Source organism: Myodes glareolus, chromosome 21 (genome assembly GCF_982192425.1).
Source record: "Myodes glareolus chromosome 21, mMyoGla1.1, whole genome shotgun sequence".
Taxonomy (NCBI): Eukaryota; Metazoa; Chordata; class Mammalia; order Rodentia; family Cricetidae; genus Myodes; species Myodes glareolus.
This window is the reverse complement of record NC_142046.1, coordinates 60,511,377-60,537,116: the sequence shown is the minus strand read 5'-3', so window position 1 is coordinate 60,537,116 and position 25,740 is coordinate 60,511,377. Positions and strand designations below refer to the sequence as shown.

General features: G+C 40.3%; 1 protein-coding gene across 13 annotated transcripts in view; it reads left to right on the top strand.

Annotated features, from left to right (window-relative positions):
- Nucleotides 1–25,740, top strand: part of Pde1a (phosphodiesterase 1A) — a 256,187-nt gene that overhangs the window by 64,643 nt on the left and 165,804 nt on the right. Inside the window, exon 1 of one of the 13 annotated variants that reach the window (XM_048425917.3) lies at nt 10,654–11,188. The exons of 11 other annotated variants lie outside the window; for them this stretch is intronic. In XM_048425917.3, coding sequence (XP_048281874.1) covers nt 11,136–11,188 — 53 coding nt within the window. In that variant the 5' untranslated portion in view covers nt 10,654–11,135. Of the gene's footprint in view, nt 1–10,653; nt 11,189–25,740 lie in introns of those variants that run through there. One more of the 13 variants, XM_085680917.2, reaches the window with a different exon arrangement.

Here is a 25,740-nt window from a genome sequence, read left to right as displayed (position 1 = left end):
TCCTACTCCCTAATTGACTGTAACTCTTTGTGTAATGGTGAGGTTTTGTGGGCTTTTCCTACTCACTTTGGCACACTTATTGGTGCCATCTTTGTTTACCAAATTTACTCATGCTTTCTTCTAGCAGTATCAGCATTTCAGAACTTGAAGTCTTTGATCCATTTGAAATAGACTCTTTGGACAGGGTGAGAGGTATGGATCTAGTTTCAGTTTATCTACAGACAGATGCCCAGTTTTTAAAACACCATCTGTCTTTCCTTTGATGTATGTTTTTGACACTTTTTCAAAATTTAGGGTACTGTCCAAGTGTAGGTTTATTTCTGTATCCTCAATTCTATTCTACTCATCCACGTTTGTGTGTGTCAGTGTCGTACAGATTTTGTTACTGTGACTCTGCAGTATAACGCAAGGGAAGGTGTTATGACACCGCTGTGCTATTCTCTTTGTTTACTGCTGATGTATGCAGGTTTTGTCTGGTTTTGAACTTCAATTTTAGCACTGGAATGTGCTGAATCTACAGATAACTTTCATTAAGACAACCATTTTTAAAAACAAGAGGTAGGAATACATATGAATTTGGTAACATTTGTTAAAGCTCATGAACATACCAACAATGACTATAAATTAGCGAACATGGAGAAAAGTGCAATGTGCTATGAAGCTACATTCAATTACTAATATAAGTGAGGGTGCAATAAAGGGATGAGATGAGGAAGGAAGTGGGGGAATGAGAAACTGCAGAGATGGTCAGGGGAGGGAGAAGAAAGCACAGTGTGAAGAAGAATGTCACTATGGAAACAGAGAAGGGAAGAGATGATAGCACATTTAAAAATTATTTTCCAATAGTGAGAAAACTGAAAAACAAATCAGGTAAGTCAACATGGGGAATAAAAGTACAAACATAGGCATTAAAAAATAAAAACAAACAAAACCTAATTAAATACAGTGAAATATTTCTAAAAGAATGGAAGATAAAGAAGGGAGAGTTGTTTGAGAGAGTACACACAGGGTAAACGGAAAAAGCAAAGAAGATGGCCTATCTATCCAAACTATAACTTTGTTGTACCTTGAAAACACACCTAATGTGACTAAAAGTTTGATATTAATAGGTAACTAATTACTAACCTGCATTTCCTTATTATCCTAAACAGTTGGTAATAGTAACTTTCAAAGACTAGAAATTTGTGTTACATTATTAAATGAGTTATATAGGTATACTACCTTGAACAAGAATAGAAATGTATGTATAGTATGCTTTAACAAAATTAATCTCAAATTTGTATCAATATACAAAATTTATATACAATATAAAAAATCTAATCCAATGTAAAACATTTAGAAGTAGTAGTTGCTTTATAAAAGTAGACTCAATAATCTACCTTTTATCTTATCGTTTCTAAGGCGGGAGTGCAGGAAATGGCAATGACTTTTTACAGTGGTTTCGTTCCAGGTCCCCAAATTGGTTATATCCACAAGGAGTGGGTGATGTTGTTTGGACTTGTAACTTCTTCCATCCAAAGGTTTCATCTGGTATTGAACTTGTGCGAGAAGAATTTCCAGAGCCTGTCAAGGTTTCTGTCTCTCTGGCAGCTTCGCTTCTTTGCAGTGCGGAGACTTCTGATAACTACATCTGGCATTGGATTGCTTTGGCCATGATTTGAAAGAATGAATTTCATCACTGACATATAATTTAATATTAGGAAGCTATTCTATTTGTTGGCATTGAAACAAAACTCCATTTTTATTTTTATCCTAACTTATTTTTTTCCTTGAGTTTCTCAGTGGTGTTTTGTTCAGAAGTATTTTTTTAAATCTACTTTCGTTAGGCAAACAATGGTAAAATTTAAACTTTAACTTCTCTAAGTACTTAGTTTTCTGCTTTACCTAGTTTGCTGATTCACTGATAATGGTGGTACATTTATTGTAAGAGACCCAAGTCATACCAATATGTCTTTGAAATTAAGTCTGCATTGCTGCTCCAATTCAACCCCGAGATTTATAGTTTTAATGACATGACCAACAAAGCTGCTTTATCCTAAAGCCACTATAAGGAAGACAGTATAAAATAATAATAAAGAGAAAGATATTCACATTAGATAACAGACTTACATCCTATAACTGTAATATGACAGTAGTATAGACTTTGAGTGTTTAATGAAGATTTGAAAATCTCACTTTTTAAGCCTACTAGGTAGAAATACTTGAAAGAGTGTGTGTGGTGTGTAGAGCTTGGCGTGGTAAATGTCTGACAAGCATGATTTGTCTTCTACAAATAGATGTGGCAGATAATGGAAGATGATGTTTTTTAGAGACACATGACATAGTGTTCATAATATTCATAATTTCAATAATGCAGAATTTTAAGGATTGATTTTTTTGTGTTCTACTATAGTATTGGGTCATATATCAAATAACACACTTGCCAATGTGTTGAGTGTTGGGCTTGGGAAATGGCATTGACCAATTGAAGTTGAGACTGAAATTGTAGTTGAGCTTAATAAAACAAAATGTACAAATTCGTTTTGTTAACTATGACATACTAGAGAACAATAAGTTATAGTGATGAACTACTATAAAAATAAGATGATAATTCAGAAGATAAGTTTGGCAAGGATGGATTGGCACATGAATTTGAAGTAGAGAAAATATTTAGTACAGGTGAATGAAAAATCTAAAGGGAAAAGGAAGGTTTTTGTGAGGCAGAAATTGATGTAAGGCTACAAACATGTGTGGTCTATGTTGCCTTTCCCTGTTAGTAACTCATTTTTGCTCTAGAAAGATAGTGAGGGTGGTGCCCTTCTACTACACATTCAGGTGTTTACATAGAGCCTATTATGCATCCCACAGACAGTCAGGTGCTGGGAGTGTAGCTCAGAAGCCATGTGCTTGCCTAGCATGCGCTAATTCCTGGGTTTGATTCCCATGCCTCTCCCCTCCAAATGAAGAAAATCAGTGGCTGCCTCTATTCAAAGCCTGTGTGAGTCATGACCATCTCTAATGCTGTGTAATTCTTAGGGCCCGGAGAAGCCAATAGGTTAGCATGCGGGAACTTTCCATTTATCGACACTGGTTTATTCTTGGTGAGAGTTCCGCACAGACTCACAGGAATGATGGGAAGCTTAAGGCAAACTTGAAGTTTAAAAAAAAAATAGCAACATTAACTGAATTTAGAGTTCTTTCGAAACCAAGCTTAAAATGTGGAGTGAAGCTGGCAATGATGACTCGATACTGAAGCAGAGTTGATGACGGAGTGAGGAACTTCACAGCTGGGGGATCTACACGGCAGAACCAGGCAGCAACTTCTGAAGAATTTTCCACTGACTGAAGAACGGCAAATAAGAATACTTTGGGCTTGTTCAGGGAGTGATGCAGCCTCTGACTCGCACGTTTTCCCACTGTCACTGCTTGTGGCGTATCTCCTTTGTTTCCGGTGTGATGGTGGAAACTTCCTCAGCTCTTCACTGTCACGTGCGTTCCCAATTACACACTGTTGCTTGGTGCATAGGCCTTATAAAAGTTTTCCCCTTTCCCAGCAAGCCTGCTTGTGGGCTAGTCATTCATCCTTCAAGACACTGTTTAGCCGTCTCTGCTGAAATTCTCTCACTCAGAGGGAATTTTACAATGAGGAGGCTTCTTTGTGTAGTGTTCCTTGAACTACCCAATGTACAAAACTTGTTTCCTAAGACAGTAGATTTATGTGTGGCTTGACGCCATACTGAGCAGTGGGTGTTTGGCTGTGAGGATCTATTTTAAATGATGTCCTTTGTTGTTGATGATGTTTTCCGGGAATGTCACACTCTTCTAAGGAAGTCCATTGCCTGTTGGCACTGAGGGCCATCAGAACTTGGGGGAGTGCTACTTGGAGTCAATCAAATGTTAACTGACCTGCTTCTGTTCTTTTACTTTGTGATGGACATAAGAGACTCGGGATTTAGTCATCTGGGGAAGAAAAGCTTTCCTTGCCACACCTGGCCTTTCTTACTCATTCACGTAAGGTAGTACAGAGTCTGGCACATTTAAACCTTAGGTCTGATCCACACGGGAAGAGGGCCTCTTAAAACTGGTTATCAGGTAAAATCTGTTCTCCCTAAATAAACAACATCTTCGGTAAAACTGAGAACCACTTATAAAGTCATTCTCAAATGTATTGTCAATTTTAATGTCCTCATGCCTCGAATGTGCTTTCTCTGAAACTTAGGTGTGGTCAGCAGAGCCTCGAAGAGGTCTCCGAGGGGTGGTTAACATGAGGACTCTTCCTCCTTCATGCAATTAGGTTCCCTTAAAGGAAGTACTGGGGCAGCGTCTGTGAGCTTGGCTTCTGTCCCCTGAGGCTGCGGCAGGAACTCTCTCCTATCACCAGGAGGAGGCAATGTGCTCTTACACCGCTTACCTTCTAGAACTGTGAGAAAATCTATTTCTGGTTTATCCACATTACCTAGTCTCAGGACTTCTGTTATAGAAGCACAGCCTGGACCAGGATCTCATAGTACTTGGTACTCAGTACAAACACTCCTGACTTGAAGACGCATGACGACAAATAGAAGCACACTGTGCGTTAGAGAACGTCTTGAAACATTACAAGAAATCAATATGAGTCTATTTTTAGAGGCTTATAGTCACACATATGATGTAAATGTCATGTTTGTATAATTTGGTTAGATTTTATTTTAACACAGCCTGGAGGATTAGATGTTCTGCCCCCTTCTTCCTTCACTGCATCTTGGAGTCTTGATGGGGAAGTTTGAGCGCACATAATTACATAGATTGTCATAGACACAGATTGTGATGCTCTGAGGACAGAAAGACATGCTACAGGCGTGTGGAATTCCGATGGGCTGTGGGGAGAGGCACAGGTGTCATGGCAGCTAAGGTAAGAGCAACGAGAAGGAGAAAAACGCTTTAGACAAAGGGACCAATGTGAACGGGCGAGGTAGGCAAGATGTGGAACGCTCAAGGAAAACAACGCTCAAGGAAAAGAATTGAAAGATCAGTTTGGACATGGGGTGCAGAGATGTGGGAGCCTGATGTGGGGCAGATGTTAATGTCATGGTATAAGGTCATCACCATGCACCCACTAGGATGAATAAGAAAGCTTCATAATGTAACGGAGCAATGTGCTGTTCAGTCTTTCATTTGTGTGAGTGTGACCTTTCCCCTGTCAGTCAGAAGCATTTATTTGCTTCATACAATGGGTGGGGCTGATATTAGCAAAGACAATAGCAAGGCAAATAAGCAGCTCACTGGAATACCCAAATGGGGTATCTGAATCCCTTGTAAACTAGCACTCTCCTAATCCTGGCTTTGTTCAAACCAGAGAGGGCTCACCAAGTTCTGAGTGCTCTTTGTGATATCAGTGACCAGCACATGTAGACTTGAACGTCTTCGACTAATTGTTCCTCTTTGTTTGTTTAATACTAGGTGATAGGTCCTCAGGAGATAGGATGTTTTCTGCTACAAAAGATGGGGAAAGGCATATTTCTTCTTCACTGGTGAAGTTTGGAATGGAGGACTCAGTTGTAAGATGATTTGTCCAAGTAGCCAGAGTATGTGGACCCTTGAACATGCGTGGTTGAAAGTAAAAGCCTAAAGCAAAGGAGATTTTCTGCAGAGTGTTTTGGTGTTATATGCAACTTGAGATTAAGTGACGCTAAAAGCGCCTGTAGAATTTGCGCTTAGATGGGTATTGCCTTTAACTGGCTTGTCAGTTTACCCTAAAGTTGTGTGAGAGAGAGTCATGGAGTGTCAGAGCAGGAAAGGGTCTCAGAAGACAGGTGGCTTAACCTCTCAGTGTGACTCTTGACGAAACTGACAACACACAGGACATTGCCAAGAAAATTGCTATTAGGTCTAGGGTTTGAATACATGGTCCTTGGCATTAGGCCAAGAATTTTTCTGATAGAAGGGAGCATCCATTCAGATCTTGGTAAGGAAAAATCATTGGTCAGTAAGTTTAGTTCATATTGATTATCACATGACCCCATGGAAGGGTTTCTTGGGCTAGTTCTTAGAATTATTGGAGAAGTAATGGGTAGTGTCTTGATATTTAAGTAGAGTTGTGGGTTATGAGAAGAAAGAATGCTTCTCCTTTCTAGATGTTTCTCCTCTTTTTCTAGAGTCCTCTAGAAAAGATTGAATGTTGACTAGAGAGAGCCCGCATTACTTCAGGGTGAGTATATCTACTACATAGTAGGAGGAAAAATTACAGCAACAAACATAAGCTCATGTGGCTCTGGAAAGAGACATCTGAGTTCAAATTCCAGATTCTCAACCAGCTGTGAAATCTGTAGCAATCCATTCATTTGGAAGAATGACCTAAAGTGTGGAAGCTCTGGATATCTATGTGGAGAGAACCGGTCACCTCGTGTTCTCTGGAGATCTCTCCACTCTTTCCCTTACGTGAGTTCTTCTCAGTGCTGAAGGAGCAGAGACCAGGCTAGACCATCAGAAAGGAGTGGCCCTCTGCCATTTCTCTCCTGGTGTAATTGGCCATGTGCCAGTCCCCACAACTGCTAGAACGTTTGTAGTTATGACAAGTAAAATCTATGCTCATGTTAGCATAATTCATGTTTTCTTGTTTCTGTCCTAGGGCTATAGTAAGGTCTAGGTAGTTTTTTAAGGGAGTATCACAAGCACATGTCATCTTTTATGCTTGCTGTATCAAGCAGTATGAAATATTGGAAATGACTGGACTAAGCTCTCATGCCTTCAAACCTGGTGGGAGCTTGGGCCACAAAAGTGAAAAGTGAAGTTTTTTTTCTTTAAGCAAAATAAAACCACACGAATGTATTAACAAAAGCAAAGCAAAATAAAACCACATGAATGTATTAACAAAAGCAAAGAATGCCATTTGCTCTTTTCTTTTCTTATTTCTGTTTAGCCTTCCACTGAGCACTCTCGGAAATGGGTAACACGTGATACATTTCATTACATTCTGTTTAAAGTGATAGCAGCACACAGTTCACTCTAGCCCGGAGTCACTTGACAGTTTAGCAGATAAAGTGATCGTTGGCCGACAAGCTCATTTCCCATTGCCTGGGAAGCAGAGTATCACATGATCTTCCTAACATTGCTTATCTGAGACTTCAGCATCACAGGCAGAGAACAAACTGCTTACCTGATTTTCTTGGTGATTGAGAGAAAACATTATGATTCTCTCAGGGTGCTTCTGGCTGGAAACATCACAGACGTGGATCCATGTGATTGACTACACACAATAAGTTAGTTAAGAAAGATATTTTGATGTTTCACCTGAATGAAGGACAGAGATGAGAGCAAGGAAAGAGGTATCTTGATTGAGGGAGCCATTCTGGAGCTAGGAAGAAACTTGACTCTAGAGAAATTCCCAGGAAACCACAAAGATGACCCCAGCAAAGACCCTAAGCAATAGAGGAGAGGGTGCCCTGAAGTCAGACTGATTAATGTCTAAAATAGCACCATAGAACCTTCATCCAGCAACTGATGGAAACAGAGGCAGAGACCTGCATCCGGGCACTGGCCCAGCTGAGGAGTGGGAAAAATGAGAATATGAGCAAAGAGGTCAAGACCATGGTGGGTACACCCACTGAAACAGTCTACCTGAGCTAATGGGATCTCACCAACTCCAGCCAGACTGGGAAGGAGCAAGCACAGGACCAAACTTGTCCCTCTGAATGTGTTCACAGTTGCATGGCTGGAGCAGACTGAGGGGCCACTGAAATTGGCACCAGGATTTATTTCTACTGCTTGTACTGGCTTTTTGGGAACCTATTCTCTTTGGATGGATGCCTTACTCAGCCTAGATATAGTAGGGAGGGCCTTGGCTCTTCCCCAAAGTAATGTGTCTTACCCTCTCTGAGAAGTGGATGGGGGGGTTAGGTGGGGTGATAGGTGGAGGGAATGAAAGGAGGAGAGAGAGTGGAAACTTGGATTGGGTATGTATAATGAAAAAAGATGTAGTTTATTTTCTTTTGTAAAGAAATAAAATGTATAAATTAAATAAATAAGTAAATAAATAAATAAATAAATAAATAAATAAAATATTAGGCCAACCAGGGTGAATTTAGTTTGCAACATTAGGAAAAACAAACTTTATCTCTGACCTCAGTTCTAATTAAAATCTCAATAAATTATACTTAGTCTATATTATAAGCCATTTGCCCTGGTTATTTGCTCCATAACTTTTAGTATTTTGTGTAGATGGTTGTGTTCATAAAGTGGTATATCTTTGTAATTTAACTAAAGTTGATAACTTCTCATCTCATAGAATGTTACGTTAAGGTTGAATGCTAGAAAAGGCAACTCCTCTTCCCAAAATCAAATTTAAATGCTCTTTAAGAAAATAAATGAAAACATTTGTTGAAAAAATGTATGCTTTGGGGTCAATGAGATGATTTAGTTGGTAGAGATACTTGCTAGCTACCCTTGAGGGCCTGAGTTCAAGCCCCAGGACACATGTTGGTGGGTAGAGAGACGCAGTTACTGTAAAATGTTTTCTGACTTCCATACAAGTTCTTGGTCATGAATGTGTATTAACACACACACACACACGAAAACTGTATAAATGAGAAAAATTATTTTTCCTTTGTTTTAAGAGAATGTTTTAGCCTGTGGACACATTCTCATTGCATTTTTGGATGAAGATGGGGCTTAAACATTGTGCTTAATGTAAATGTGATTCTCTCCTGTCTTTTTTTAATGACTTAAATGAACAAAGAATATAAACTGAACACAAGGAAAGTTGTAATAACTTTCCTGTGGTAAGTTTAAACAACCTCTGAGTTCTTCAGTCGATAATGGAGTCTTGAGTTTGAAATAAACAATATGTTGGTTTTGGCAGGAACATGGTTAAATGTTAATTGGCATTGTGTTGAGAGTTTTTATGGTCATGAAAAATATTATCTCATATTATTTTAAAAGATTTATTTTCTATTTGTATGTTGGGGGAGGATGCAGGCTTGCATGGGTGCATACACATACGTGCTCAAGGAGGTCATGCTAGGGCACTAGGTTCCCAGAAACTGGAATTCCAGTGGTGTGGACACCGGTAAACAAACTCAGGTCCCTGGCAGAGCAGTAAGTGCTCTCAACTGCTGAGCAAACTCACAAGATTCGTGCAACACTTTTCTTTCTAAAGGTAGATGGAATTAGGTCTTGAAATTTATTGTTTGTTTATTTTCTTGATTTCTTTTGTGGAATCTTTGCATCATATTAATAGTAATAGATGCACACCATTACAAGAAAGACAGAATACAATGAAATATATAATTGTTTAGCTACTTTTCTATATGATAACGAAAGCCAACACACATGGTTATAATAGAGCACACGTGTGTTGAACAGGTCTACTGCTGGGCTTGTTTGTTGGCATGGCTTCCTACCTAGCTTGTTGCTGTGTAAAATGTCATGTGAGTTCAAGATTGTCTGTTGTTGTTAATGATGGACACATTGATTTAGATGCCTCTCTATAAATATATGCGCATTCATATGATACCTAATAGCAAATTTTTTTTAATGTAGATTTTATATAGGCATCATAATTCCTATGATGGTTTATTTGCAAGAAGAAAATTAAGCATGAAACCTCAAAAGGGGCTACAGAATTCATTTGCTATTAAAACTTCATTTTATAAGCATTGAAACTGGAGTCCGGACAGACAAGAAGTTTGCCCCGTATTCGCTGCAAGACCAAAGCTGAACTCATACACATTTATTACTTTTGGTTCAGTGCCTTCTCAGCCCGATTTGCACTTCCTGGTATGGTTTAGAACTTCTTGATAAATTCGGTGATTCTTATAACTCTTCTGTCCCTTTGGTGACGAAAAGAAAAAGGTAGTCTTATTTATCTTAACTGTCTACACATGATTACAAACAGTTCCCTACCTTTGAGTCTTTTGATCTGGCTTTTTCTGGATCATTCAATCAAAGCCATGTCTACTCACTTTCCTTGTTATGTTATGCATTTTTAAGCTGTTTTAATCACGCTCCAAGGTGGCTCATTAAATTACATACTGAACCTCTGGCCTGTAATTTAAGGACTCTTTCCTGGTCCATCAGGAGCTTAAATAACAATTCAGGAAAGTGTTCACAATAACTTACCTTGAAAAACTATGATTTGCACTCTCCTAGCTCACAGATTTGCCCACACTTCTTTACATTGCTTGGCTTCCCTTTTATTGTTAAATAATTAAAATTTGCCATGCTATAAGATCTTATATACCCAGACTATTTGGGTTTATTTATCCAGCATTTATTTATCTGTGTGTACCTGTATGTGTTTGTGTTTTGTTTTCATTTTGGTAGTGCCAGTTTCAGAGTTTTTCTACTTGGAAAAGTGCATTTGAGCGCAGAAGCATCTGGGTACACTTTCTCTAACAGGCTCGAGCAATGCTTGTTTTGCTAGCTCTGGACTCCGGCCAGCACACGGGGACTTCTATCAGCTGGAGTGGCATCTCCAGTCTCGGCCGAGTGTAGGTTATTAGGTTATTCATGCCCCAGAAGATGAGTCGTCCCCACACTCCATCCAGCGTGAATAAAGCAAGACTATAAAATAATTACAATCTCTTGAAGCGAAGCCAGCTGTGTAACTCCAGTCCATCTTTCTTCAGTAATTCATATACAGTTCTTATTTTAACAGGACTGACTTGCAGAGGGCACTCACTTGGGACTGCTTGGCCAGCTGTACAACTTTTATTTTGAAGAAAAAGTTGAGCCTCAGAACAGGCTGTTTTAAAGACAGGGAGGGACTTAGCCTTGCCGGCTTGACCGGCATGTGGAAGGAGAGCTCTCATGGCTGCAATAACTTAGGGGGAGCTCCTACCTGGGTGTCGCTTGGGGTAGGAAGGTTTCTGTTTGTTTGGTCCTGTTTCCGAGGGTCCCGTGTGTTTCTCCTGCCTGTATCAACGTGACTCTTGGTGGGTTTTGCACACCCTGCCCTGTGGGGGAGTGCCCCAACGTGCTTGTCTTATGTGGCCTCTATGGACACACTGCCCGGCTGGCAGAGAACAGGGAAGTTTTCTCCCAGCACCCAAAAAGAGAAAGAGGAAACTACTTTTTCCTTCTGGGCTCCTTGCAGCACAATAGCTCAGGATAAGCTTCCACATTCCCGCCCTGGATTTTTTGGACTGCTTTCCAGGAAGAAGTTAAAACTTCATCTTTAAATGGATGAGTATGTCACAATCAGGAAGAAACATCTCCAAAGACCCATCTTTAGGTAAGTCTTGCTGCATCCCAGGTGTCTCTGGGACTGTCAGCCACAGCGGTTTCTCTCCTTCATCTTCCACCCGAGGAATGTGTCTTTAAACTACAGCAGAGCCACAAGGAGAGCTTCACGTTTAACTTCGTGCATACTGAAGAAACCCTTTTATTTTCTCTTTTCTGGAGCTCGGGACATAGCCCTTATCAGCTCCTCAAAATAAGTTTCAAAAACATCTTAGCTATTCAGGCACATGAGTGGCACAGCGCTGGGAAAACTTTTGAAAACTTGTGCGATCTCTCCCCGGGGCTGGGTGCTGCTGCACACTCTTCTGACTGAAAAATGCGGTGTTCGATTCTATGCATTGATTGTACTCAAGGGCAGGGTTTCTGTGCTACAAATGCTGCATCTTCCTGAAGTTATGTTCTCTGAGATAAATCTGAGTTTCATAGCTACTGTGTTGGAGTGGACATTTTCTATGTCCTCTGGGACTATTAGGTGAGCAGTTAGGGAAGGAATAAGGCAGAGAGTAGGGCTGTAGGATTGACCAGAAAATTACGGACATAGTAGGATGGACTCCGATAATGTGGTTTATTTGGTATATGTCAGGGGGAATGCTCTTTCTCCATAGGGGTCACTGATTTCTAATTCTTTAAGCTGGATTTTTAAAATTATTTGTTGTGTACTTGAGAATTTAGTATTGAAAATGAATAATTTTTAAGTAAGTTGGAACTTACTTAAAACAAAGGAGTTAAATGTCAACTTTCTATTATCTTCCCACCAAAATATTGTAGGCATGCAAAAATAGGAAATGGTAGCAATACTAGATGTTAATCTCAAGTAGGAGCCACTGGTTCTTGATCTTAGGGTTAAATCAGAATACTAGAAATCTATGGAGCAGACTCCTGTTATTGCGTCATCCTGAATGTGGGTGGATCTTAAAGAGTGGAATGATCTAAAATGTGGTCATTTTATACACTCAGTAAATATTATTGCAGGTTCATTAATAGAAATATTATACCTTGGTAATGCTTAACACAGTTCTAATATAAATCTGTTTAGAACATTTCGAAAGTAAATTCTACTTAAATCCACGCATAAGGACTTAAGCACAATGACGTCTACTTACGCGTGCGGCTGTAAATATTGTAAAGCGATGGCTATAACTATGCAAAAATCCAAAATTATTGCCCTAATGGGTATTGACCTCAGGGGTCTCCCAACCCTACACAATTAATCTCTGTTTTCCTTCCCATTCATGCTTGTTCCAGGAAGTGCTCAAACAGGGGACTGCTTGTCATTGAGAAGGCCAGGTGTGTTGGACAGAGGCTGACCCACCTGGCCATCTCGTCTGAGTATTTGGAGATGGAAGCAGATGGGTTTATGCCAAATCCTCTTCACAGCTCTTAAGTTATATGCTCCGGCACTCTTCCTAATGGGCATCATCTTCCCTATACTTACATTATTTAAATACAGAGACCTGGCTTTTTGTGAAAGGTAAGATCGGTTTAGTACAAACCGATGGTGAATTTCGATTATTTGCTCGGTGTTCATGGTGATCTGAGTTAATTCCCCCGACTGTCACTAAGAGGCCATACTTTCACCCAGGCAGTTGTTTAAAGCAAGTATAGGAAATGGGTCAAGGTTAGATACAGGATGAGATGTACTGATCAGCTGGCATGCGGGCCCTGTCGTTGCTTCTACCACACGTGGTGGAGATGAGAGACGGGAGGCTCATCTTAAAGGGTTCGTATAATTAGCCATAATCCTCAGAGAAAGTGCAGTTGGGCTCTGACTTCCTCCCTGATTGTTGTTTCATTTTGGGGCAAGCTGGCAATCGGGACAAACTCTTGTCTTTGCTATTTTACCCTTTTCCCCTGCACCTGCTCTTGGTACCGTGTCCCCTTGGACATCCTCCAGCTCTCCAGAGTCTCTCATCGGAATAGCTGTTTCCAGGCCTGACTTTTCTCCTTAGCAATCTCCTCCAGACCTCTCTTTCTCAGCGTGTTTCTGCCAGTTTCTCCACCTCTCAAGGGATTTGCCTCTGGTTATCAGTACACTTGACAAGAAAATCTGTTTCAGATGTGCTCCTGGGACCACATAAACTTAACGGAACTTCTGTGAGCGTAATACCTTAGCTACTTATAAATAAAACTCATTTAAAGTTTTAGCAAGACAGGTAAGGTTTGGAACGTTTATTCTAAGATTCCATATTTCTTTATGTAGAATGGTTTCTCCTGTAAAACTCATGGCTCTAACTCAGCTCACCTGAACTTCTCTGGCAGACTGAGTTCTCGAGAGACATTATCTTGTATATACTTAAGTGAGCATGGCCCTCAAGTGGCAGGACCTTTCAGGGGAAAATCGTAACTGGGAGGGACAGGTATTAGGGACAAATTATTATGGCATTTAATTCACCTTAAAGAGAAAATAGAAAAATGCTTTTAAATTTATTTTGAAACTGAATGAAAGTCAATTTTGCATCAACATAATTACCATAAATTTAAGAAACTAAAAACAATTCATTAAATGGAAAAAATAGGTAGGTTTTGGAATAATGCATGGTGCATACTGACGTCCTATCAAATCTTCCTTTATAAAGGACTTCTTTGGAATGAATTTACATACTTACATGCATCTCCATGCTATGTGAGGCACAGAGCAAAAGCAAAACTCCTTTAATAATCAAAGCAGAAGTTTATATTATCTTGTTCATGAACAGTGTGTGTATCTGTGGGACCAACAGGACTGCTCATCTCCGATGTTCCTTGAACACACGTCGTGGTTCTGGCAGTGCCCTCATAACTCAACCTTCTGCAGAGAAACGGTAGCTCTTTTGTTCTAGAGAAATAATACACATAAATATCACAGATTCCATTTTTCTCTGGCGTCTGATACCTGACACTTTTATCTCTTCCTCATTTATCATTTTATTGAAAGTAAAATTTATATTTTAATATTACAAATTTTAACACAATTACAGAAATGACCATTGCGTAACTTCAACAAAGTAATTGCTGAAAGCATTTTCATATTATCAAGTTCATATTATTTTGTAAGCTTTCTCTATGCCATGTGATGTACCAATTTTAGTGTCTGATACTAAGAAAACTGTTTCCCCTAAGGAGCTTCAGCCAGAAAACTATTTCTTCTTTGAATATCATTGCCATGCAGAGTTTAAGCACAAGCTTTTGCTGTGAGGTCACCTCCTCCCCATTTTATTTCATGCAATTTTTTTCCCTTTGTAGTTCCTAGAAGTGAGCAGTCACTGAGACCTGGAAGGATTCTTACAGGTTTGTGTTGTTTGGAAGCAACAACCTTTGACCCGCTTTCAGAGTTCAAAAATGGGCAAGTTATTTTTCTGGGGATTTTCCATTGTAAGTACCATTAAGAAAGTAAGAAACGAAATCAAACTACACAAATGGTTGCTCATCAGCCCCAGCAATGAGAACTGCCCCATTCATCTGGGGTCTGAGACACCGAAGGGCAATGATGCCAGGGCCAAGGGCTAATGAAAATCATTTGAGATCTCCCCAGACTCCCAGCCTGCAGAACATGCTGTTTCTTCTCTTTATGTGTTTTCAAAAGCTTTATTTTTACTGGTATCTGTTAACAGTGGAATTCTGAGTGTGTTTTTGGCAGACATGTTCTGTTCACATAGAAATGTCGAATGCAGTAGGAAGGAATGAGAAAATCTATAAAAAGATCTTGCTTTTGTTTGTGGGTCTGTTGGGAAAGTTTTGGGGTTTATAGCAATATTATAAAATAAGTTATGCATTTATTTGAAGTATCTACCATATATTTAACAGCAAAAATCTTTTTGAGTACAAGCATTGTTTATTCCCATGCTTTAGCTCAGTGTATAAACAACATTACCAAAGCCCACACGTAAAGATGACCCAATCTTTCAGATTTTTATAAGTTAATAAGGCAGAGGCATGGGACTACAGTAGCGCTCTCTCTAGGTGTCCAGATGAAGCTCAGCTATTCTAATTTTTCAGGTAGGTACATTTCCTGCAGAGCTTGTGGCACAACTAAAAATAACCTGAACAAGTAGTGTAAAGCATAAAACTCACTTGGAAATTTAAAGCAATTGTGATGCATTACTGGCTGTTTTTATCCCTTAAATACTTAAGTATTTGGTATTATTAAATTGAAATCTCTTTTGAGCACACAAGAGATTTCTTACACAAGAAATATATAATTTTGAGAAAAATACATTGTAGTAAGAGCTCATCAGAGTATAGGAAGTTACATAGCACAAAGTATTAATGTTAACTGATGGAGTGGTAAAACGCATAAAATATCCTTCTTTTATCAATAAGGTTTTGTATAGGATATGGCTCTATGTAATCATATATGAAATACAATGTAAATGTAATACAATTATATATTTGTAAATGTAGTTTTCAGTTTGGGCCTTCAAGATGTGTTTATAAATTTGTTTAGTTATAAAAGAGAGACCCAAGCATGGGGATGACATGAGACCTGATCTCGAAAAACTGAGAAAGCAAGAGAAAGTGAGCTTGTAAATTTGTAAAGGAGACAGAGTTTTCAAACATGTGAATGCCGTGTCTTCTATCGCTGATGGAGCACAGCAGGTGCAGGTAGGTTTCCCCATTCCCTGTTAAAGTGGGAAATTCAAAACAAAGTCACCAAGATGTGTGTGTGCAGAGTGTGCATGGCACACTTGTGCGTGCGCGCGCGCGTGTGTGTGTGTGTGTGTGTGTGTGTGTGTGACTGTCTGGGCATGCATGGTGCATATGGAGAAGTCAGAGGTTGACTTCAGCTATTTTTTTTTATTGCCCTCTACCTTATATTTTGGGACAGAGTCTCTCACTAAACCTGGAGTTCGTCAATTTAACTAGACTTGCTGGCCCGCGAACACTTGTGATCTGCCTATCTCCTCCCACCAGTACTGGAGTTACAAGTGTGTGCCAACATACTGGCTTTTATGTGGTGCTGGAGGTCCAAACTCAGAACTTCACACTGTGCAGGCACGCACTTACACCCTCAACAATCTCTCCAGTACTGAGAAATGAATTTAAAATCTAAAACACTCTAGAAGTGTGGTTCTCAACCTTCCTAATGCTGGGACCCCTTACTAGTTCCTCATGTTTTGGTGACCCCCCCAACCATAAAAGTATTTCAATGGCTACTTTACAATTTTGCTACTGTTCTGAATCCTCATGTAAATATTTTTGGAGACAGAGGTTTGCCAAGGGGATCATGACCCACAGGTTGAGAACCTCTGCTCTAAGAGCACAGTTCTGCTTAGCAAAGCTAATCTATTCTAAAATAGATATGTTTACTGAAAATTAATCTTTTTTGTGGTATAGGTCAAGGATGTTACTGCTGCTAACTAAATGTCATTGTATATACAGAGGGAAAGGAATGGACACAAACTTATTTTTAACATAAATTATAAGAGCCAAATCAAAACAAGCACATTTGAATGTAAGACTATTAAACCAACTTTAATGTTTATCATTAAAAAATAATCAGACATTTGTGTCCCTATTTATTTCATATAAATGCTTTTATATGCAATATACTTGATATAAGTCATAATAGGAGTTGATATTTTTAAGTGGTCATTATCGATTATAAACTGTAGTTTGTTATATATTTTAATTTGGCATTGCTGTCCTCATCAGAGTTGATACTAAGGATTAACTTTCATCCAACACATTTTAGGAAAGTTACATGCATGCAGTATTCTAGACAATGCTACGTTAGGGATGAAGTTCAAGATGGATGATTTCGGCCATGGAGCAGATTGAAGCATGGGAAAGTCTCTTATTGAGCTGCATGCATCTTGTTTCACAGGCCAGACAGCTTGCTGATGTTTGAGGTTATTTTGGGAGTTTGGTATGATTTAGAAATGGCTTTTCAAAGATCTGGAATGCTTGAAATGAGGAAAATCAAGATTATTCACGTAGAATAATCTATTTAGTGGTCTCGCATCCTCTGGAAATGCTTACATTTTGAGTAATTAGCCTTCTGTGGATTTTGTTTAAGTAAAACTCAGGAGCAGAAAGCCACACCCATGGACGCTTGTTAGAAGATGACCTGCGGGTCTACAGACAGGGACAGCTTTAAAGATGTCTGCAGTATTTACAAACCAGGCCTCTTCGGTTCTGTGTCTGGACATAACAGTTTTGACAGTTGGTTCTCATGGGAAAGCTTCAGTTTATTTATGAGTTTGATTGCGGCTGCGAGGACATCAGCTCTAATTGAGGGAAAGCCAACATTTCCTGAACTGGAACTGCTGGGAGGGGAAAGAAGCCAAGGTGCCTCAGACCAGACCAATCGCTCTCCTCCGGGGGTTGCTTTTGTACTGTCTGTTCCTGGGCGTTCAGAGCCACGCCTTCTGTTACAAAGAGCGTTGATTTCTTTGTTGAATTACTGTCCACTACCAGTATTTACATGACTCAAGATATCAATGTTAAAACAGAAGTGTGTGTGTTTGTGTGTGTGTGTGTGTGTGTGTGTGTGTAGTTGTCTGTGTACATGTGTGTATGGGGACACTTTCTTTGTGCGTATGTGGAGACCATATGTTGACAGCAGGATGTCTTACTCAGCTGATTCTCCACTTTGTAGTATGAGACTCGGCCCTCCACGTTTTGGCAGGCTGGCCGGCTCATCCGCTCCTCTCAGCACCGCAGTGCTGGGCTTCCAAGCATGTGTTGTCACATCTGACATCTTGCCACTGAATGAGGGTTTGATTTGACTTCTCATGCTTACACTCACTAAGCCGTCTCCTCAGCCTTAAAATAGATATGTTTATTGATTATCTATTTACTAACGAGATGTATATAGAGGTATGGGGAATTATGAGTTTTTAGCATAAAGTCACTCCAGTTTTTAAAATGTTACTATTTAATTTGACTATTTCCGGGATCAAAGGGTGGGAAACAAGTGGCTTAAGAATCCGTGATAATGAAAGAGTAAAGCTGTGTCGTTAACACGGAACAGCGACAATTTTATGAGTCCCAATTGAGGACAGAACAGAAAGTCTCACGAGGGTCAATTCACTTTCAAGTTACATCATTCGACCAAAAGTCTGGAGGGAAGTAGGGAGTGTGTGAATATCTGGGAGCAATGGCTTGCTAGCTCTCTCTAATGAGTTTGCCCAATGCTCACGTCTCCCCCTGCACTGACGTTTCCATGGAACACTTAAAGCAAGCCACGGGGACCTGCAGATCTCTTGGTCCACAGCTCAGTGCTTGCTGCTGAGTTGAGCTGACTCTGGCTCTTCATAATCGTAAGATCCCTTGGCATGTTCATTTGCGCCCCTTTTATACAGCTCCTCCGTGTTGTGTCATAACCACGTGAATGAGGGGATTGACTTTCCGAGAAACACTGTACAATCTCTTAGGCTATAATCAGAATCAAATCTATTGAAATATTCCTCATAGCTTTTAGGAGAGTGTGCTTCATAAGTGAAAAAGTACTTACTTTCAAACGTAAGAAAAATGTAAGAAAGTACTTGGCTTCAAACGTAAAACAGAGTAGCACTGTCTTCCAAACAAATGAAGTAGCACTTGTGCTGATCAATAGCAGAAGATATTTGCTTTTTTAAAGCTACTTAAAGAGGGGCTGGAAAGATGGCTCATTGGGTAAGATCATTTGCTGCTCTTGCAGAGGACCAGGGTTTGGTTCTCAGCACCTACATGGTGACTCCTGACCATCTGTAACTCCAGGGAATCTGGCACATTATTTGTCTCCCTTGGGTGCTGCATGCATGTGCTGCACATACATATTTGAAGTCAAAACACTCATACAAGGAGAAAAATATAAATTTAAAAAGTAATACCACTGACATGGGGCCTGGAGAGAGAGCTCAGCACTTAAGAACACTTGCTGCTCTTGAGGGCCCAGGCCGATCAATCACTGAAGAGAATGGCATTAGCAGTTGCAATTTTAACTCTTCCCCAAATACAATGCTTAAAATGACACTCATCTTGGGGTGGAGGCAAGCAGTTGAAGGATCCCCCTGATCTTCACAAGGCTGGACTTGAGCTCAGTGGGGCTGTCTTGCATGCTTGTGGTCAAATGGAGCATTTGCTCAGGGTGACCGGTGGAGGCATCCTTGGCTACATGATTAAGCTTTCTTGTGTTGCATCCCTAATGTCTCTCCTTGGAATTGCCTGGACAGATTCTTACCTTTATTGCAGGAAGCAGATGTGGAAGCATTTCTTTTTGGAGGCTCCAAATGAATCTTATTGAGTCGCATTGCCTCCATTCCACTGGGAAGATCAAAAAGTCACACAACCCACTCAGGGGTTGCATGGAAGGCCGTGACGCCAACGGGCCATAACAGAAAACAAAACAGAAGCACACAGAATTGAATTAGCACTCTACACTTTCTCCACAAATGCTTACGTTTATTTTTTCTTCGGATTATTCTTTTCCTTAACTCAGCTCCATTTTATTCGTCCATTGAAGGGAAGGAGCATCAAATCTTTCATGCTGTAAAGTAGCCTCAGTGATTACTGAGGACAGGAAAAATTACTAACAGAGAAGTGAGGTCCAGATGGGTGTTGGGTGGATAATGGGTCAGATGTGGTGCACCTGACTTTCGGGTAACAGCATGCCTTAGATACCTAGTTAAAGTGTTTTAATAAGTTCAAAGTTTACAGGAGTCTCACCTAATTGCCTACACCAGTAGCTACTTTACTGATAATGACTAGCCACGTTTCCTCAGCTCCTTTGGGTAATTGATCTTCATTAAGTAACTTGCTAACACACCTGAGGAAACTTGCTGTCGTAATGGAAGCTGGAGAATTCATTATATAATTCTAGGCAATTCAGTTCTTCCTCTGCTAATCTTCTGACCTAGAACACCAGTTTTGAAAGCGGCCACAGGAGCAGAGCTTTCTCATGTGCATTAGAATTGTAGCCCAGTCATAGCCATCATGTGTTTTTCTTGGTTTGAAGTTTAGTAATTTTTTTCCAAATATGTTCCCTATATAATAGATTTATGGTAATGGCTTCTGTTCCTTAACTGTCCCACATATCACTGCAGAAAGCAAATGTGTTTGTAAAAGCTACAAACCTGATGACCTCTCTTTTGAATCAGTGACACGCAGAATGGATATTTTCACCATTGTCTGAATCGCAGCTGACAAAACAAAGCAGAAACAAAACAAAGCTCCAGCATTAGCCTCAGAGATCCAGGTTCACCAGGTCTTGGGATGGAAAGCTTTGATGTGGTTCTAAAGCTGCCAAGGTTCGTGTCAGTGCAGAGCTTGATGTGGGCCTATTTCTTTGAATGACAGAATTCAAGGGATTCTTCAAAGAATTAATTCTGCTAACAGAATTAATACCCACTAGAAACGAAAGATCTGGAAAATTAAATACAAGCTAGAAACGAAAGAGCTGGATGCATTCTTAATAACATCAGGAAATTATTGAGAAAGGAAGCCAGTATTTTCTTCCTCTTCTTCCTCAAAACAGCCTCTGAGTCTACCTGGTGACATGCCTCTCTAATTCTAGTATCCAGAAGGTGAAGGCAGGAGGATGGGATGTTTCTGTGTGTGAGCCTGTCAAAAAGGAATTTAAAGAAAAGGTTGATATTTTTTATATAAAAATCTGTTTCATTTAGTACATCCGATAATGCTTTTTCCTCTTAAAATTCTTTTGTGTGTCTCTCTGTGTGCATGTGTATTTGTGTGTCTGTGTGTCTGTGTGTGTGCATGTGTATTTGTATGCATGTGCATGTGTATTTGTGTATGTGTGTTTGTGTGTATGCATGTGTATTTGTGTGTCTCTGTGTGTGTCTGTGCGTGTGTCTCTCTGTGTGCATGTTAATTTGTGTGTGTGTCCGCATGTGTTTTTGTGTGTATATATTTGTGTGCCTCTCTGTGTGCATGTGTATTTGTAGTTGTATGTGTGCATGTGTATTTGTGTGTGCATTTGTGTGTGTGTTGGTGTATGAATGTGAACACACATGTGACGGTGCCAGGGTCCATACGTGTAGGTCAGAGGACAACACTGGGTGTCAGTATTAATTGTTGACCTCGTGGGTGAACAGGGGCTCTGTCGCTCTTCGGGTACGTACTCTTGGCTGCCTGGTCATTGAACTTCCTGCAACTGAGCCATCTCTACCTCCTGTCTCCACAGAGGCACTGAGTTAGCATGTGGTTGAGCTACTGTGTTGTCTTTTGTGGCTGGTGGGGATCCTAATTAAGGCTCTTCGGCTTGTGTAGCAAATGCATTGACTGAATCATCTACTGGGCCCTCTTCTCTTAAAAACATTCTTAAACACATTTTTTTTTTTTTTAATGCCGTAGATCTACACAGGCTACCAAGAGCTCCAATGTAATAGTTCTCGGCTTTCGCTGTATTTTTGAAATCACTGGAAACTCAGAAAGAAAAATCCAAATGCACAAGTGTCTTAGTTACTTTTTTTGTTGCTTTGATAAAATTCCCCGATGAAAGGGGAGAAAGGGTTATTTTTGCACACAGGTCGAGGGTATGGTTACTCCTGAAAAGACAGGCTTGGCTTCACGAGCTTGAGATGTCTGTGCACAATGCATCCACAGTCAGGAAGCAGAGATTAATGGATGCCAGACCCAAGCCCAGTAAAGGGTACCACACACTTTTAGGGTGGATGTTTTTACCTCAACTAAACTGATCAAGATAAGACCTCGCAGGCATGGCGGGAGGCTAACATAGTCTAAATAATCTCTCAGAAAGTATATTCAGTGGCTTGTTTCCTATGCAATTTTAGACGTTCTCAAGATGACAATATTAAGCTTCGTAGCAGGTGTTTCAAATAAAATTTTCTGGCCAAGACAGAGGAATCAAAGTCCTCTTTAAAGCTCTACTTTTCTCCTATGCAGCCAATTTTGATAGTTCCCGCTCTATAAAGAGGTTTATGGGAAGGGCGGTGACAAACAAGGAAGGTGGCCCTTTGAAGACAAGGTTTCTGATGGCAAAGGGAAGAAGGAAAGAGCAAACACCTAGAATCTGAGAGGCTGAGTAAAGGCAGGGGCTGAAAAGTGTCTGGGAACGTTTTAGGACTTGGGAGATTTCCCGACTGGCCAGCGCCTAGAGCTGACCCAGCATCCATAGGTGAAGAACGGTTGATGATGTGGAACAGACCAGAGTCCCGAGGCTGACTGCGTGCATTCTGTAGATACGTGTTGTCCCCTTCATGGTATGGTGTCAAAGCTGAACTGAGCTCAGCATTTCTAGAATATCATGTCCTTTTGTCCTAGGTCACCGCCGCCCTGACACACTAGGGACAAAGTCTTATGTTGGTAAATGCTAACTGCTGTGCCCCCTCCCCCTTTAGAAGTTTGGCAGATGATCTTACATTTATTTTGTTTAGTAGTTCTCAAAATGCATGCAATTTAGAGCTCTCTTGAATGTCCTTAGAAAGCTGTATTTGGAAGAAATTCTAGTCACCGCTAAATTTTTCCTAATCATGTCTGCTCCATTTTCTGAAACCCACTTACCTATTCTTCCTCCTTTAACGAATTATTTTCTTATTTTGATTATCTGGAAGATAGTTTGACCCCAAGAAATGTTTCCACAGCTAATATTTTTTCTCCCATCGCAGGGAAACAAAGTTGCCTAGCTGGAGAATAGTGTTTATTATGTAACCATGATGGTGTGAGTCTAAAAACACAGAGAAGTAGAAATATTTGGAGAAGATTGAGAAACAATGAACAATATCCCATTATTGAGACAGCTGAGGGTTAATGAAGACATAACAGATGGGAGTGCCGTGGGATTGTCACACCCAGGTGTCACTGAGCACACAAAGTGGGCCGCCTGTTTGCCAGATCCCGAGTCTCTCCTCCCATTTCATCTTAAGAAGATTTTCCCCAGCATCGCCTTTAAATTCATACTTAATGAAAAACAGTCTAAAATCTGCAATGGATGCTATTTGAGCAGTGATAGCTTAAAGTTTTGTAGAATCCTATTGAAGATATTTCATTTGAATTTTCTTTGCCTGTTGTATTGTTTGCAAACTGTTGTGAGGTAGGAAGATTCCAGCTTCAAGGTGAAGAAGCAAAGGGTCAGAGGGTCACAGGAAGTTAGAGGAAGAGATAAAGAAAAGCAATGACACTAGGAACAAACAGATTGTGTTTCTCATTCCAGGCTTATCTTCACAGCAGATAGGGTTAGGAGACAGTGCAGATAATACACAGCTACGTGATGTGTGCTCCCTCCTTTCCTCTCTTCCTCCCTCTTTCCCTCCCTCCTTCCTTCCCTCCCTCCCTCCTTCCTTCCCTTTCTCTTTCCCTCTTTCCCTTTGTCCCTCCTTCTCTCCCTCCATCTCTCCTCTTCCTTCCTCCCTCCCTCCTTCCCTCCCTCTTTTCCATCTGTCTGTCCATCTCGTTCCTTCCTTCTTTACTTCCTCCCTCCCTCCCTCCCTCCCTCCCTCCCTCCCTCCCTCCCTCCCTCCCTTCCTTGTTTTAGCCAATGAAATTACTTGAATTTAAAAAAAATGTGCTTTTCTGAATTATGTAACGCACTTGATTTCTGGGAAAGCTTTCTCGTGGAGGTGGAGAGGCCAACAGAAAGCCACAGTCGCGTGATTTACTGGGGTAACTGTACAAACACAGATTTTACAGGACGCATATGATGCTCTATGAGGGATTAGAGGACACAGAGTACTGTCTCCAGACGAAGGAGGAGGGGGAAAAGATAAAGTTCAGGCTGTTGCTTTGAAAGCGTTTCCAAACAGAAGAGATTTGTTGCTATCATAACCTAAACAACCCTTTCCCAAGCCACAGAAAGACCCTGGAGATAACGGAGGATGTGGCTTCTTGGATGTGCAACCCAATATTCAGTTGCATTAGGCCTTCATTAATAGAAATGACTGAAATTGGGACGTAGTCTTCATTCTATTCAGAATTTCAGGCAATTCTTTCCGTGAATGTCCTAGTAGCCCAAAGCCTGAAAACTTATTTAAAAGCTTTAATTTACTTGTGGTTATTCTTGAGTTCCACGAAGGTCCCATGTTTGTTTTGTTTCATTTTCTGTTTATTTGTCTTAACTGTTTTACCTTATTGTAAACGTCTTGAAATGTCATGCTAAGAATTTCTTTTCTAAAGAGAAAAAGAAAATCTCACAATGTGTTAGACTGACTATAGACTGCCCTGTGAAGGCTATTTTTTTCTTTTTTATGATTCTGACATTGAGGATAAGGAGATGGCTTAAGGTGTAAGAGCACTTGAATTTCAGTTATGAAGACCTGAGTTCTAATCCCCATAAAAAGCTGCATGTGGCCACATATACCTGCAATTCCAGCAATAAGGGACAGAGATAAGATCCTGGGAGCTCACGAGTCAGCCTGTCAAACTGAGATGATGAGCTTCAGTTTTGATGAAAGACCTTACCTCAAAGATTAAAATATAAAAAGATACCCAACCTCCTTTTCTGGCATTTCCATGAGCACACACAGAAAGAAAGAAAGAAAGAAAGAAAGAAAGAAAGAAAGAAAGAAAGAAAGAAAGAAAGAAAGAAAGAAAAGAAAAGAAAAAAAGAAAAAGAAAAAGAAAAAAATCAATATTTAGAAATCTTTACTAAAACTATATATTTGCTACCGTGGAGTGGTGAAGACATAATTGGCTTACAGTTCATCCCTTTCCTAGGGTGATCATTGTTTGATGGTGCTTGCTTTAACAATCTACCTGAATTTGGTACTAATCAAAATATGGATTAGCACTTCCAGCCAATCCCATTCCCCGGCAAAGCTTCTCTTCCCCTCCTGTCAGTATCTACGCAGCTAGGGCGGAAACCTAACTGCTGAGACAGATGTTTTAGTCCCCAGGTGCAATCTGGCCAGCTTCGCATGCTCCATCTTCCTTCCTAGCTACCAGCTCGTCGCTTCTTTCCCTATGGGCTCAGATACCAGTTTGGCTTTCCCTGTTCCTTATGTCCACACACAACTGGTGGAGGACACTAGTCTATATTTAATCGTCTCACCTCTTCTCCTGACTTAACCATGCAGGGGGCACTCTGATGTTGATCCTCTCAGTAACTACTTCCTCTCTTCCTTCCCTTATATCAAAGTGCCTCATGACATTCACATGTTTGTCAATGAGCATGCTGTTTGGAGGAGCTGTGCTCATATCTCTTACATATTAGGGCCTTCAATGCCCCCGTTAGAAGAATGCATCTGTGTGTGTTTAGACTTCTCAGGAGGAATGAAACTTGGCATCTTTTCTTTAGAGAATGGGTCATTTCGAGGAAGGGTCTGGATTTACACATGCAAGATTTGTCAGAGAACAGAATTCTTGGGTGACATTTTCATATCGTACTGGGTTACTTAGAAATGCCCTTTGTAAAATAATTTCCCCTTAGGTTGTTGGCTCTGCCAGCTTAAGATTCATTTGACTTTTCACTTGTTAGTCTTTACACGGCAGACTGTCTGCTGCTTGCATTTATTCTTGTTAACTTTTTAGTCCCTAGAAAAAGACACCTTCTCATCACCACAGCGAGGCTCTGTGTTGACACTTGAGGTTCTCAATACACAATCCATCTTTTTCTGTTTCTCATATATCCACTGGATGGTTGCCTGACACTAATCCGAAGAGATTTGTTAT